Source organism: Coregonus clupeaformis, chromosome 40 (assembly GCF_020615455.1).
Source record: "Coregonus clupeaformis isolate EN_2021a chromosome 40, ASM2061545v1, whole genome shotgun sequence".
NCBI classification, from domain to species: Eukaryota; Metazoa; Chordata; class Actinopteri; order Salmoniformes; family Salmonidae; genus Coregonus; species Coregonus clupeaformis.
In genome coordinates, this window is record NC_059231.1 from 24714700 (window position 1) to 24731262 (window position 16563).

The 16563-nt window shown below is 44.7% G+C and overlaps 1 protein-coding gene across 2 annotated transcripts in view; it reads left to right on the forward strand.

Annotated features, from left to right (window-relative positions):
* Positions 1-16563, forward strand: part of LOC121571628 (unconventional myosin-XVI-like) — a 167647-nt gene that overhangs the window by 109446 nt on the left and 41638 nt on the right. For both annotated transcript variants that reach the window (XM_041883205.2, XM_041883206.2), the window contains exons 26-27: positions 1718-1798; positions 3643-3848. In XM_041883205.2, coding sequence (XP_041739139.1) covers positions 1718-1798; positions 3643-3848 — 287 coding nt within the window. The remainder of the gene's footprint in view (positions 1-1717; positions 1799-3642; positions 3849-16563) is intronic.

Genomic DNA, 16563 nt, shown 5'->3' on the forward strand with positions numbered 1-16563 from the left:
AAAGGAATCTGTTGTTGGCTAATTGTTTTGTGGTAGATTTCTACACTACTTTCCTTCCATCTATAGCATTACTTAATAGTATGCAGTTTGTTCAGCTTTTATACCTTGTGATTGAGTATTGCTCTGTTCAAGTAGGTAGTTTTTTTTTTTTGCTGTGATCTGATAAGGGTGTCAGTAGGCTGACTGAACGCTGTGAGAGACTCTAGGTTGAGGTCATTGGTAAAATAGTCTACAATACTGCTACCAAGAGATGAGATGTAGGTGTACAACCGTAGGAGTCCCCTCGAAGCCTACCATTGACTATGTACAAACCCAGCGTGTGACAGAGCTGCAGGAGTTGTCACCCGTTTTTGTTGTTTGTTTTGTCGTAGTTGTACCTAGGGGGGCATATTGGGGAGGGTATTGCTGTCACCTCTAGGTAGGTGTTTGTCCCCCTGCGTGCTAAAGGTGTCAGGTTCTGGCGTTTAGGTCGCCACAGACTAGTACATGTCCCTAGGTCTGGAAATGATTGATCTCCCCCTCTAGGATGAAGAAGCTGTCTTCATTAAAGTATGGGGATTCTAGTGGGGGGATATAGTTAGCAGATAGGAGGACATTTTTCTCTGCTAAGATGATTTCCTTATTTATTTTGTCTCTATTTCCGATTTCTTTGGTGGGTTCGTGCTCTTTAGTCCAAAGGCAGATGAACTCTCTCTCTCTCTCTCTCTCTCTCTCTCTCTCTCTCTCTGTCTCTCTGTCTCTCTGTCTCTCTCTGTCTCTCTGTCTCTCTGTCTCTCTGTCTCTCTCTCTCTCTCTCTCTCCCCCTCTCGCTCTGTCTCTGTATTCAGGTCAAATCTAATAGGGCAGTAAATAGTAGGACTCGCTGAGTGTGTGTCTGTGCACGTGTGTTTGTGTGTGTTTTTGTGTGTGCGTGTGCGTGTGTGTGTGTGTGTGTGTGTGTGTGTGTGTGTCTGTGTGCATGCGTGTGTGTATGTACACTATAATAGCCTCTGCATTGCATAACCTGCTGAAGGCTGAACCCCATGGCCCTCCTCATTAAACATATAGAGGAAAGGCTTACACAAGACCTTCACTCTTTCCCCATGCTAACAAAGACCTTTATAATAACAGGACATAACATTGCACAATATTACTGCACTGTAGTTAAACACGGTTATAAAGAAGCTCATGGATTTATATCCATCATCAAATAAATTATAATGCAGAATTGTAATAATGATAATATGATAATATGATATGGTACAGTACATTGTTGTATAGTACTGAATGGTTGAGGTATAGGAGGAGGACATTGAATAGTGTATAGATGTATGACCGTAATGGCAAATTGGCTTTATAGATCTAGTCATGACCATATTCATTTATTTATTTTTTCATTGTCCTCCTCCTCTACCTCAACCATGGTTAGGGTTTGACCGTATTCATAGGACTGCATCACGTGGTGTCTCCAGAGCACAGTCAACCAACTAGTATTGTTAATATACAATATTCATAGCTCTCTAATAACACCATCCCCCTCCTCCCTCCTCCCTTCTCTCTCTCTCTCTCTGTGTATCTCTCTCTCTCTCTGTCTCTCTCTCTCTCTCTGTGTATCTCTCTCTCTCTCTCTCTCTCTCTCTCTCTCTCTCTCTCTCTCTCTCTCTGTCTCTGTCTCTGTCTCTGTCTCTGTCTCTCTCTCTCTCTCTCGCCCTCTTCCCCTCCTCTTTCTCTCTCTCAGCTCTTGAAGAAGAAGGGAGCAACATCTTTCCTGCAGAGGCTGGAGAGGTGTGGTCCTGTTACAGTTGCTGTGCAGCTGAGGGTAAGCATTAAGCAGTAGCACAACAATGGACCAAACCACAACCATAATAACCCAAGCACTTTACCCAGTAGGGATCCTAACCCTAATCCTAACACTCACCTCAACCCAAACACTGAAGTCATTGAACTTCTGTAGCTGACCCTAACCATGACCCTGGCTGCATGGAGTGCACTACTTTCCTCTGGTCAAACGTAATGCACGCTATAGGGACTAGGGTGCCATTTTGGATGCAACCCCTGACCCATATCTCTGAACCACAACCAAAAACTGAAGTCTATAAAATGTGGTAGTAATCTGTAGTTGATCCAAATGAAACAACACTATTCATTTAGATGGATCTCTACCCCACAAGTGCAAAACAAAGGCAGATCGCATTCCAATTTCCACACCACTAAATCCAATGTGATGTGATGGTGGCGTAACATGGATGTAGCTTTGGTGTGAGTGATGGTTGGTGGTTTGAATGAGGGCAGTGTGCTGCCTGCAGGCAGGAGCTGCGGTCTTACAAGGAATGGAGAGAAGGAGAGGGGGAGAAGGAGAGAGGAGAGAAGGTGAGTGTGGGCTGAAGAATGACGCTGTATCCACCCAAGTATAAAGCCCTCTGAATGTATGAATGAACAATGAACAATGGGCTCTGTGTGTGTGTGTGTGTGTGTGTGTGTGTGTGTGTGTGTGTGTGTGTGTGTGTGTGTGTGTGTGTGTGTGCGTGCGTGCGTGCGTGCGCGTGTGTTGGAGATACTGTAAGTTTCTGATGTCACGGCTCTCAGTACAGTGCAGTAGCCTACTCACACACACACAATTACAGTAGAGAGCCACGTCATTAGGGAGTGGTAAGAAGCATGATCGAGTGACGCCGGTGTATGTGTATATCTGAGAAACACACTCTGACACACTCTCACAGCCTTAGTCAGGAGAAGTATTTGTATTGCTGGTCCCTACAGAGACAACACACCCTAACCAATCAGACCACTTCATCACACACATGACGTGAACTCACTCCTCACTCACTGTTGTCTTGGCGACCGCTGACCCCCCCACACACACACACACACAAACACCTTCACACTCATCTGTGTGGAGAAGTTGTTATGTATCCAGCTAAATCCAGTCTTAAGAGCTCCACGGAGAGTACTGTACACCGAGGACCAGGCCTACATGTCTCTGTAGGCCATATAGTATGGCATGATATGGTTGAAGAACTTTACCAGGTTGAGGAACTATCCCAGCTTCAGGAACTAGCCCAGGCTGAGGAACTAACCCAGATTGAGGAACTATCCCAGATTGAGGAACTAACCCAGGTCGAGGAATTAGCCCAGGTTGAGGAACTAACCCAGGTTGAGGAAATAACCCAGGTTGAGGAACTAAGCCAGGTTGAGGAATTTATACCAGGTTGAGGAATTTATACCAGGTTGAGGAACTAACCCAGGATGAGGAACTAACCCAGATTGAGGAACTAGCCCAGGTTGAGGTACTGGCCCAGGTTGAGGAACTGGCCCAGGTTGAGAAACTAACCCATGTTGATGAACTAGACCAGGTTGAGTAATTTATACCAGGTTGAGGAACTAACCCAGGATGAGGAACTAGCTCAGGTTGAGGAACTAGCTCAGGTTGAGGTACTAGCCCAGGATGAGGAACTAGCCCAGGTTGAGGAACTAGCCCTCTAGAGGGATAAATGGAACCATATTGCCATGAATCTGATACCAACACCATTGCTTTCACATGTGTGAAGGTGACAAGGGAGTGAGGAATCGGGTCAACTCAATTGCCAAGTGCTTAAGGAACATGAATTTTAACATGAAACAATCTCTCTCTCCCTCTATCTCGCCATCCCCCCCCCTTTTCAGAACGCTCTGTCAGAGGTGGTCAGTAAGCTACAGTCGTGTACCCCTCACTTTGTGGAGTGTGTGCGTCCCAACAGCAGTGGCACGGCAGACTGCTTTGACAGTTTCCACGTGTCTACCCAGCTGCAGTATGTAGGGGTGCTGGAGATGGTCCGGATGATCCGCTATGGCTACCCTGTACGCCTGCCCTTCAACGGCTTCCTCACCAGGTAGGTGGCACAATACACTACAGGCTGCTCCTGTTGAACTAGAGTTAGTAGAAAATATATTACAATGATCCATAATGGATTTATCCTGGCCTCTGTGCTGAGATTCCATTTAGGCCCCTATCCTATCCCTTTAGATCTCTAAACAACGGCGATGGGGAAATTGTCTGAAAATCTGTATAAATCTAAAAGGTGTAAACAAGATGTTTATGGGTCCACCTTGCCTTGCAATAGGACTTGGGAAGGTTCCACCATATGCTTCCACTTATCCAGTCTTTTCAGATCTGTGAAGACTGAAGGGGTAGAGGCTAGAGGAAAGGGATATGGGCTGAAATGGATCCAGGCCTGTGAGTATGGTGGGTCACTGTGGCCTCTGTGTGATAGGGGGGATGGTAGCACCATAGGGAGGATCATAAAGACTCTGCCTTCTCTCTGCCTTCTCACAGGCCTTTTTTGTTTGTTTTTGTTAACTAGGCAAGTCAGTTAAGAACAAATTCTTATTTACAATGACGGCCTACCCCGGCCAAACCCAGACTACGCTGGGCCAATTGTGTGCCGCCCTATGGGACTCCCAATCACAGCCGGATTGTGATACAGCCTGGAATCGAATCAGGGTCTGAAGTGCCATAGACCACTGCGCCACTCGGGAGCCCCTTTTATGGCACACGTTTTACTCTTGTTGGGTTCCCCTCCAAACAAGCACACATGCACAAATGCACGCACGCACAAACACAGACACATACAATGGTTAGGTGGAAGTGACCTACTTAGTAGTTCTTCAGGTCTGTGTGACCAGGACAGAAGTACAGTCCATCTTTACATAGAGTCAACATATCTCTCTCTCTCTCTCTCTCTCTCTCTCTCTCTCTCTCTCTCTCTCTCACTCTCTTTCTTTCATAGCTAACCGACAGGTCACTGTGATCCTTAATGTAGCAAGCACAAAGTGGTCTCAATCAATAACACTAATCTCATAAAGGATGTCTTGAGGAGATGGGAAATAGTGAGTGTGTGTCAAATAAAATAACATTTTATTTGTCACATACACGTGTTTAGCAGATGTTATAATAATAATATGCCATTTAGCAGATGCTTTTGTCCAAAGCGACTTACAGTCATGTGTGCATACATTTTTACGTATGGGTGGTCCCAGGGATCGGACCCACTTCCCTGGCGTTACAAGCGCCATGCTCTACCAATTGAGCTACAGAGGTGCTTGTGAAATGCTTGTGCTTCAAGCTCCGACAGTACGTTAATATCTAACAAGTAATATCTAACAATTTCACAACATATACCTAATAAACACAAAACTAGTAAGGAATGGAATTTAAGAAAATATACATACAGTGGGGAGAGCAAGTATTTGATACAATGCCGATTTTGCAGGTTTTCCTACTTACAAAGCATGTAGAGGTCTGTCATTTTTATCATAGGTACACTTAAACTGTGAGAGACGGAATCTAAAATTGTATGATTTTTAAGTAATTAATTAGCATTTTATTGCATGACATAAGTATTTGATACATCAGAAAAGCAGAACTTAATATTTGGTACAGAAACCTTTGTTTGCAATTACAGAGATCATACGTTTCCTATAGGTCTTGACCAGGTTTGCACAAACACAGCAGGGATTTTGGCCCACTCCTCCATACAGACCTTCTCCAGATCCTTCATGTTTCGGGGCTGTCGCTGGGCAATACGGACTTTCAGCTCCCTCCAAAGATTTTCTATTGGGTTCAGGTCTGGAGACTGGCTAGGCCACTCCAGGACCTTGAGATGCTTCTTACGGAGCCACTCCTTAGTTGCCCTGGCTGTGTGTTTTGGGTTGTTGTCATGCTGGAAGACCCAGCCACGACCCGTCTTCAATGCTCTTACTGAGGGAAGGAGGTTGTTGGCCAAGATCTCGCGATACATGGCCCCATCCATCCTCCCCTCAATACGGTGCAGTCGTCCTGTCCCCTTTGCAGAAAAGCATCCCCAAAGAATGATGTTTCCACCTCCATGCTTCATGGTTGGGATGGTGTTCTTGGGGTTGTACTCATCCTTCTTCTTCCTCCAAACACGGCGAGTGGAGTTTAGACCAAAAAGCTCTATTTTTGTCTCATCAGACCACATGACCTTCTCCCATTCCTCCTCTGGATCATCCAGATGGTCATTGGCAAACTTCAGACGGGCCTGGACATGCGCTGGCTTGAGCAGGGGGACCTTGCGTGCGCTGCAGGATTTTAATCCATGACGGCGTAGTGTGTTACTAATGGTTTTCTTTGAGACTGTGGTTCCAGCTCTCTTCAGGTCATTGACCAGGTCCTGCCATGTAGTTCTGGGCTGATCCCTCACCTTCCTCATGATCATTGATGCCCCACGAGTTGAGATCTTGCATGGAGCCCCAGACCGAGGGTGATTGACCGTCATCTTGAACTTCTTCCATTTTCTAATAATTGCGCCAACAGTTGTTGCCTTCTCACCAAGCTGCTTGCCTATTGTCCTGTAGCCCATCCCAGCCTTGTGCAGGTCTACAATTTTATCCCTGATGTCCTTACACAGCTCTCTGGTCTTGGCCATTGTGGAGAGGTTGGAGTCTGTTTGATTGAGTGTGTGGACAGGTGTCTTTTATTCAGGTAACGAGTTCAAACAGGTGCAGTTAATACAGGTAATGAGTGGAGAACAGGAGGGCTTCTTAAAGAAAAACTAACAGGTCTGTGAGAGCCGGAATTCTTACTGGTTGGTAGGTGATCAAATACTTATGTCATGCAATAAAATACAAATTAATTACTTAAAAATCATACAATGTGATTTTCTGGATTTTTGTTTTAGATTCCGTCTCTCACAGTTGAAGTGTACCTATGATAAAAATCACAGACCTCTACATGCTTTGTAAGTAGGAAAACCTGCAAAATCGGCAGTGTATCAAATACTTGTTCTCCCCACTGTATATGGACAAGCAATCACAGAGCGGCATGGACTAAGATACAGTAGAATATCATAGAATAGAATGCAGTATATACATATGAGATGAGTAGTGCAAGATATGTAAACATTATTCAAGTGACTGTAAACATTATTAAAGTGTTCCATTTCTTAAAGTGGCCAGTGATTTAAATAGGCAGCAGCATCCTCTAATGTGCTATTGATGGCTATTTAACAGTCTGATGGCATTGAGATAGAAGCTGTTTTTCATTCTCTCGGTCCCAGCTTTGATGCACCTGTAGTATGATAGCGGGGTAAACAGGCAGTGGCTCGGGTGGTTGATGTCCTTGATGATCTTTTTGGCCTTCCTGTGACATCGGCTGCTGTATGTGTCTTGGAGGGCGGGTAGTTTGCCCCCGATAATGTGTTCGGCAGACCACGCCACCCTCTGGAGAGCCCTGCGGTTGCGGGCGGTGCAGTTGCCGTACCAGGTGGTGATACAGCCCGACAGGATGCTCTCAATTGTGCATCTGTAAAAGTTTGTGTGGGTTTTAGGTGCCAAGCTGAATTTATTTAGCCTCCTGAGATTGAAGAGGCTCTGTTGCGCCTTCTTCCCACACTGTCTGCGTGGGTGGACCATTTCAGTTTGTCGGTGATGTGTACACCAAGGAACCTGAAGCTTTCCACCTTCTCCACTGCGGCCCCGTCGATATGGATAGGGGGGTGCACCCACTGCTGTTTCCTGAAGTCCACGATCATCTCCTTTGTTTTGTTGACGTTGAGTGAGAGGTTATTTTCCTGGCACCACATTCCCAGTGGCCTCACCTCCTCCCTGTAGGCGGTCTCGTCATTGTTGGTAATCAAGCCTACTACTGTTGTGTCATCTGCAAACTTGATGATTGAGTTGGAGGCGTGCTTGGCCACGCAGTCATGGGTGAACAGGGAGTACAGGAGGGGGCTGAGCACGCACCCTTGTGGATCAGCGAAGTGGAGATGTTGTTTCCTACCTCCACCACCTGGGGTCGGCCCGTCAGGAAGTCCAGGACCCAGTTGCACAGGGCGGGGTTCAGACCCAGGGCCTCGAGCTTGATGATGAGCTTGGAGAGTACTATGGTGTTGAATGCTGAGCTATAGTCAATGAACAGCATTCTTACATAGGTATTCCTCTTGTCCAGATGGGATAGGGCAGTGTGCAGTGTGATGGCGATTGCATCGTCTGTGGATCTATTGGGGCGGTAAACAAATTGAAGTGGGTCTAGGGTGACAGGTAGGGTAGAGGTGATATGATCCTTGACTAGTCTCTCAAAGCACTTTATGATGACAGAGGTGAGTGCTACAGGGCGATAGTCATTTAGTTCAGTTACCTTTGCTTTCTTGGGTACAGGAACAATGGTGGCCATCTTGAAGCATGTGGGAACAGCAGACTGGGAAAGGGAGAGATTGAATATGTCCATAAACACACCAGCAAGCTGGTCTGCGCATGCTCTGAGGACGTGGCTAGGAATGCCGTCTGGGCCGGCAGCCTTGCGGGGGTTAACATGCTTAAATGTCTTAATCACCTCAGCCACGGAGAAGGAGAGGCCACAGTCCTTGGTAGTGGGCCTCGTCAGTGGCACTGTGTTATCCTCAAAGCTGGCGAAGAAGGTGTTTAGCTTGTCTGGAATTGAGACGTTGGTGTCGGCGACGTGGCTGGTTTTCCTTTTGTAGTCCGTGATTGTCTGTAGACCCTGTCACATACGTCTCGTGTCTGAGCTATTGAAATGCGACTCCACTTTGTGTCTATACTGATGTTTTGCCAGTTTAATTGCCTTGCGGAGTGAGTATCTACACTATTTGTATTCTGCCAAATTTCCAGTCACCTTGCCATGGTTGAATGCGGTGGTTCGCGCTTTCAGATTGGTGCGAATGCTGCCATCTATCCATGGTTTCTGGTTAGGGTAGGTTTTAATAGTCACTGTCGGCACAACATCACCTATACACTTCCTGATAAACTCAGTCACCGTTTCAGTGTATTCATCTAAATTATTTTCGGAAGCTACTCGGAACATATCCCAGTCCGCGTGATCAAAACAATCTTGAAGCGTGTATTCCGATTGGTCAGACCAGCGTTGAATAGTCCTTAGCACGGGTATTTCCTGTTTGAGTTTCTGCCTATAGGAAGGGAGAAGCAAAATGGAGTCACGGTCAGATTTGCCGAAAGGAGGGCAAGGGAGGGCCTTATAACAATCCCGGAAGTTCGAATTGCAATGGTCGAGGGTTTTGGCAGCGCGAGTACAACAGTCGATATGTTGGTAGAACTTCGGCAGCCTAGTCCTCAAATTTGCTTTGTTAAAATCCCCGGCTACAATAAATGCAGCCTCAGGATATGTGGTTTCCAGTTTGCATAAAGTGCAGTGAAGTTCTTTGAGGGCCGTCGTGGGTATCGGCTTGTGTGTGATGGGTGCAGTGTTAATTTCGTCAACAATAACTACAATGATAAATTCTCATCAGCTACCTATTTTTCCTATCGAAACCTAATGACGATAACGAGACGAGATGCCTTGAAAAAAACAGTAACTATTACCAATTACATTTCATTTTAGCTGACGAAAATGTGTCAAGACGATGATTCCACGTGAGAGTAATGGACATTAAATTTGACATGGAGCTCCTTTTCATCAGTTTTGTCCAATCATACGCATGCATCCCTTTGCAGAATATATAATGCAATCCTCTCATTTGCCGATAACTTCTTTCTGTTGCGCAGGCTAATTGAGTTGATCTGGCTCTCCCACACAGATTCCCGGTCACTTATCTCGGTCTCTCTTTTGAACTGATGCGCAGCCAGGACACTTCAATTGTAACAAACTAACCTCAGTTAGAAACAACAATGTCTTTGATAATCTTTGCTTTCATATAGGTAATTTTTGCTCTGATCACATCAGAAGCTCTATTTTGCCATGTGTGCTGTCTTTTGTTTGGCCCTCTTGCTGTTAGCAATAGCAAGTTGTTGTTGCTTTTTTCCAATTGGAAAAACAAATGCTTTTTGCTGAACATTAGGAGTATAATACTTCTGGCATTGTTGGAAAGCTAATATTCTCCCCTTTTCAAGGAAATCACTGTTATTTACCCCCCTCTGACAGTTATGATGGGGAGAAAATCAGAGTTAAATGGTTTAACCTGCAGGCTTTGTATCCTATAGCCTATGGTTAATTATGGATGGCATTGGTTAACATGTTTCCAGCTAAGGTATACTAGGTGATAGCAGGCCTAGGCTATCTGAATGTGCATCTGATGCAAGAATGCAAACAATGTACTGACTAAAACGTGACTAAAACTAGACTAAAATTGTCCAGTGTTTTCGTCAACTGATAATAACTCAAATTAACGAAGGATGAAATTACTAAAATGTGACTGAGACTAAAATATATTTTAAGACTAAAACGAAATCTAAAATAGCTGCCAAAATGAACACTGGATGGGTGCAAGCCTGCTGTACCTGTTAAATACACATCACCATCTCCCAAATGTCACCCTGACACACAGACCCTGACACACACACACATACACGTGCAAGTCTGTAACATGTCAGAGTAACTTCTGAAGAGGTTCATAGTGTCCTCCACTAAACTTGATCATTATTTCTCTCTTTTGTTCTTCCTTTTATCTGAAATCCCCTTCATTCCTTCTATAACACATAATCTCTCCGTTATTACTGGGTATTCCTGTCTGCTTCTTGGATATACTGTACATGTATTTTAGTCTTTGTGATAGAGGGAGAGAGTTTTTCTTCCTTATGGTTGAGCTCCCTTCATCTCTCTTTGTCTCTCTCATTCACCCCTCTCTCTCTCTCTCTCTCTCTCTCTCTCTCTCTCTCTCTCTCTCTCTCTCTCTTCTCTCTCTCTCTCTCTTTCTGTCCGCCATGTCTCTCTCTCTCCCCTCTCCATCCTCTCCCCATCTCTCCCTCACCATATAAATTCAATTCAATTCAAAGGGCTTTATTGTCATGGGAAACATATGTTTACATTGCTAAAGCACGTGAAATAGACAAGAAATGAAAGGGAAATAAGCAAGGGAAATAAACAATAAAAAATTAACAGTAAACTTTACACTCACAGAAATGTTAAAAGAATATAGACATTTCAAATGTTATATTATTGGCAATGTTGTGACAATGTGCAAATAGTTGAAGTATGAAAGGGAAAATAAATAAACAGATAAATATAGGTTTTATTTACAATGGGGTTTGTGCTCCACTGGTTGCCCTTTTCTCGTGGCAACAGGTCACACATCTTGCTGCTGTGGTGGTACACTGTGATATTTCACCTAATAGAGGGAGTTTATCAAGATTGGATTTGTTTTCAAATTCTTTGTGGATCTGTGTAATCTGAGGGAAATATGTGCCTCTGATATGTTCATACAGTTGGCAGGGGTTTAGGAAGTGCATCTCGGTTTCCACCTCATTTTGTGGGCAGTGGGCACATAGCCTGTCTTATCTTGAGAGCCAGGTTTGCCGATGGCAGCCTCTCTCGATAGCAAGGCCATGCTCACTGAGTCTGTACATAGTCAAAGCTTTCCTTAAGTTTGGGTCAGGTATTCTGCCACTGTGTACTCTTTGTTCAGGGCCAAATAACATTCCAGTTTGCTCTGGTTTTGTGTTGATTCTTTCCAATGGGTCAAGTAATTATCTTTTTGTTTTCTCATGATTAGGTTGGGTCTAATTGTGTTTCTGTCCTGGGGCTCTGTGGGGTCTGTTTGTGTTTGTGAGCAGAGTCCCAGTACCAGCTGGCAGAGGACTCTTCTCCAGGTCCATCTCTCTGTAGGTGAGGGCTTTGTTATGGAAGGTTTGAGAATCACTTATTTTTAGGTGGATGTAGAATGTAATTTCTCTTTTCTGGATTTTGATAATTAGCAGGAATCGTCCTAATTCTGCTCAAATAATTCATGCATTATTTGGTGTTTTATATTGTACACGGAGGATGTTTTTGCAGAATTCTGCATGCAGAGTCTCAATTTGGTGTTTGTCCCATTTTGTGAATTCTTGGTTGGTGAATGGACCGCAGACCTCACAACCATAAAGGGCAATGGGTTCTATAACTGATTCAAGTATTTTAAGCCAGATCCTAATTGGGATGTCAAATGTTATGTTCCTTTTGATGGTGTAGAAGGCCCTTCTTGCCTTGTTTCTCAGATCATCCACAGCTTTGTGGAAGTTACCTATGCTGCTGATGTTTAGGCAGAGGTAGGTATAGTTTTTTGTGTGCTCTATGGCAGTGTCTATGTGGAATTTGTATTTATGGTCCTGGCAACTGGACCTTTTTTGGAACACCATTATTTTTTGTCTTACTGAGATTAACTGTTAGGGGCCAAGTCTGACATAATCTGTGCAGAAGATCTAGGTGCATATCACTCTCTGTCTCTCCCACTCTCTCTCCCTCTCTCTCTCCCTCTCTCGCTCTCTCTCTCTGAGGATAAAGGGATTACCGAGTACATTCCTGCCAGATAATGAGAGAGGACACACACACACACTGGTCACATGACCTCTCAAAATGTTCCACTACCCCTGACGGAGTAAACACCATTGTGCTCTCAGAAGTCCTGCCAGGACACACTTAAACGCTCACACACACAATCCATGCACACACACACACTCACGCACACACTCACACACACACTCTCTCTCTCATGCATGCAGAAACACATACACACACACACTTCACACCCTGTCTAAAGTAATAACATTGTACGCAGACACACACACACATTTCCCCCTGGTGTCTAATGGTGGAATGTTAGTCTTTGATGATAGACTAGGTTTTCCTCTTAAAACCGTGGAATGCTGATTAGCTAATGGTTACTGCCAGATTAACTAAGTACGTTATTACTTATAACTAAGTGTCTTATTGTTAGCTCATTGTTATAAACAACGTAATGCTAATAACATATTTAAACACTCCAGTCACGCTGAGTTGAGGGACAACTGAAAGAAAGGATGCAGAGAACGGCTGGTTGATTGGATGAACAGTGAATGGATATGGATGGTGGGATAATAGACAGATCTGTATGCAGCCAGTCTCTACTCTGTACCACCACAGTTGTTTTGATGGAGGTCCATTGTAGAATCTAATCTGTTGTTGGCAGAGCTGTAATTGAATGATGCCTGATCGGTGTGTGTGTGTCGTTTGTGTTGTACTGGTGTGTGTAAAGAGGGGTGTGACTGTATGAAGAGCAGTGGGTGTAGGGAGACATGGGATACAAAGTGGTGTGTTGCTTGGGGGGGGGTGATTGGGTGTATGGTCGACAGTTAGGTTAGCATCACAAAGGGGTGCCAGCCCCCCGGTGAAGTTGGGTTGTCTGGCGCTGGGGTGTCTGTTTCTGTACGTCTGAGTCTGTGTGTTGGTGTCCGGCATTGGTGGTTGGTCAGACTGATTGTGATGGTAATATACTAGCCATTGGCTGCTTGTCTGAGCGCCAGGCCAATTTGCATGACTTTTGTAGAGTTTGGCTCTGAATAAACTGTTTGCTCTGTATGTTAATCATCATTCTCAATCACTCCGTTTGTGTGTGTGTGTGTGTGTGTGTGTGTGTGTGTGTGTGTGTGTGTGTGTGTGTGTGTGTGTGTGTGTGTGTGCTGTGCATTTGCTCATATGTGCGTGTGTGTGCATGTATATTCATGCTTGTCTGGGTTTTCAGTCTCTTGTGTATGTCTGTTTGTTTATCCCTGTGAAGATATGTACAGTGGGGTCTGAAATAATTGACACCCTTGATAAAGACTGAGATGGCCACTGCAAAATGTTGATTTTGTGTCCAATTAACCATTTCGTTGTGGATTTTGATGTGTGCTTGGAGTTATTGTCTTACGGGAAGATCCACTTGCGGCCAAGTTTCAGCCTCCTGGCAGAAGCAACCAGGTGTTTGGCTAAAATATCCTGGTACTGGGTAAAGTTCATGATGCCATTGACCTTAACAATGGCCCCAGGGGCCTCCCAAGTGGCGCAGTGGTCTAAGGCACTGCATCACAGTGCTAGAGGTGTCACTACAGACCAGGGTTTGATCCCAGGCTGTGTCGCAGCCGGTCGCGACCGGGAGACCCATGAGACGGCGCACAATTGGCCCAGCGTCGGCCAGGTTAGGGGAGGGTTTGGCCGGCCGGGATGTCCTTGTCCCATCGTGCTCTAGGGCCGGGCGCATGCACGCTGACTCATGTCAGCAGTTGTATAGCGTTTCCTCCGAAACATTGGTGTGGCTGGCTTCCGGGTTAAGCGAGCAGTGCGTCAAGAAGCTTGGCAGGGTCGTGTTTTGGAGGACGCATGGCTCTCGACCTTCGCCTCTCCCGAGTCCATACGGGAGTTGCAGCGATGGGACAAGACTGTAACTACCAAATGGGGAGAAAAAGGGGTAAAAAGTATAAAAACTAAAAAAAATAATGGCACCAGGACCAGTGGAAGCCAAATATCCCCATAACATAAAGGACCCACCAGCATATTTTACAGTAGATATGGGGTTCTTTCTGCTCGTCCTCATTTCGACCCCAAACCCACCCCTGGTGTCCTGTTTGGAACCCAGGAAGAGTAGCTGCTAATGGTGATCCCAATAAATACTAATACTGGTGTGTGTGGCTAAAGAGCTCTATTTTCATGTCATCCAACAAATGTAAACGTCTGGAGTTTGATAAATGGCATTGCAACTTCGATAGGAACCGGTGCTTTGGTCAGATTACACAAAAATAGAGCTATTTGGCCACGCACACCAATGGTGGGTTTGGGGTCGAAATGAGAATGCATAAGCAGAAAAGAACCCCATACATACTATAAAATATAGTGGTGGATCCTTTATGTTATCGGGATATTTTGCTTCCACTGGTCTTGGGGATCTTGTTAAGGTCAATGGCATCATTAACTTTACCCAGTACCAGGACATTTTGGCCAAAAACCTGGTTGCCTCTGCCAGGAGGCTGAAACTTGGCCGCTAGTAGATCTTCCATCAAGACAACCCCAAGCACACATCAAAATCCACAAAGAAAAGGTTAATTGGCCACAAAATCAAGTATTTAGTTGGACAGTGAAGCTAAAACGTTTAATTTGGCTCTATACTCCAGTATTTGAGATCAAATGTTTTATATAATGTGACAGCACAGAATGTCACCTTTTATTTGAGGGTATTTTCATACATATCTGTTTTACCGTTTAGAAATGAATGGACTTTATGTATCTAGTCCCCCCATTTGAAAGTATTTGGACAAATTTACTTGGAAAAGACAGAATAAAGTCTGCAGTAACCTAGGAGACTTTAGGACCTGATTTGGAATCTCCTCTATTCCTGTTACTTGTTGCTTTTTGAGCATGTTTTGTGCCTGTTTAGCCGTGTGTGTGTGTGTGTGTGTGTGTGTGTGTGTGTGTGTGTGTGTGTGTGTGTGTGTGTGTGTGTGTGTGTGTGTGTGTGTGTGTGTATGTGTGCATGCGTGCAGCCGTGCATGTTTTTGTGTGTCTTTGTCTTTGCGCACGTGTGTGTTTATACTCCAAGGCCATGTTCACTTAAACATAGAAAGAGGAGCTGCCTATCACAGAGTCCATTCACCCTGGCCTGTGCCATTCATTTCTCTCTCTCTCTCTCTCTCTCTCTCTCTCTCTCTCTCTCTCTCTCTCTCTCTCTCTCTCTCTCTCTCTCTCTCTCTCTCTCTCTCTCTCTCTCTCTCTCTCTCTCTCTCTCTCTCTCTCTCTCTCTCTCTCTCTCTCTTTCTCTCTCTCTCTCCTCTGGGTCTCAACATATATACGTTTAGAATTAATTAATGGATACAGCTATGAAGGGAGGGATGGAGGGAGGGATATTATTTTATTTTATTTTATTAGGATCTATTTTAGTCCTCATTTGGATTAATTTTCCAAGAGTCCTTAAACATTAAAATACAATTTATAATACGATCAAATTTTCACAAAGAACACACTGTTACAAACAGACATAATACACTGACATATTGACCAGATAAATACTCTAACAGTCTGAAAATATAGATTGATTCCTTCATCTACCATAGTCCTGCACAACCTTCCGATTTACTATATTTAAATGGTTCTAAAGTATTGTTTGAATTTATATATTGAAAGGTTTCTGGTTTGCTCAGATACATTATTCAATTTCTTTATTGCTCTGAATCTAAATGTTATTTTGCCTATTTCTCTTTTCTGTCTGGATATCATATAGATGGTGGACAATCTAATCCTGCTATTGACTGAATGTCTGTCTCTTACTGTCACACCCTGGCTCTGGGACTCTGTTATGTTGAGCCAGGGTGTGTTGTTTCTTTGTGTTTTGTGTGCTAGGGTGATATTCTAGTTCATTTGTTTCTATGTTGGCCGGTGTGGTTCTCAATCAGAGGCAATGTGAATCAGCTGTTGCTTGTTGTCTCTGATTGGGAACCATACTTAGGCAGCCTGTTTTCCACAGTGTGTTGTGGGATCTTGTTCCGTTTGGTTTGTGTAACCGTAGGACTTCACGTTTCGTATCGTTTGTTGTTTTGTTCGTGTGATCATTCAAATTAAAAGTATGTTCGCATTCCACGCTGCGCCTTGGTCCTCTGTGTATGACGATCGTGACAGAAGATCCCACCTTAACTGGACCAAGCAGCGTGTCCAGGAGCCAACGCCAGAGAGGACTCTAACGAACATCAACCTCGACTGGGTCAAGCCGCGGGAGGAGGAGAGAGGCTGGACTTGGGAGCAGAGGAGCAAGAGTCTGGCAAGAGCCATGGAGGCCTGGCCCACGGGGAGGAGAGACGGCCAGAAAAATTTTAGGGTGGGGCTCACGCCGTGGACGACGGGGTAGCAGGAGGCCGCCA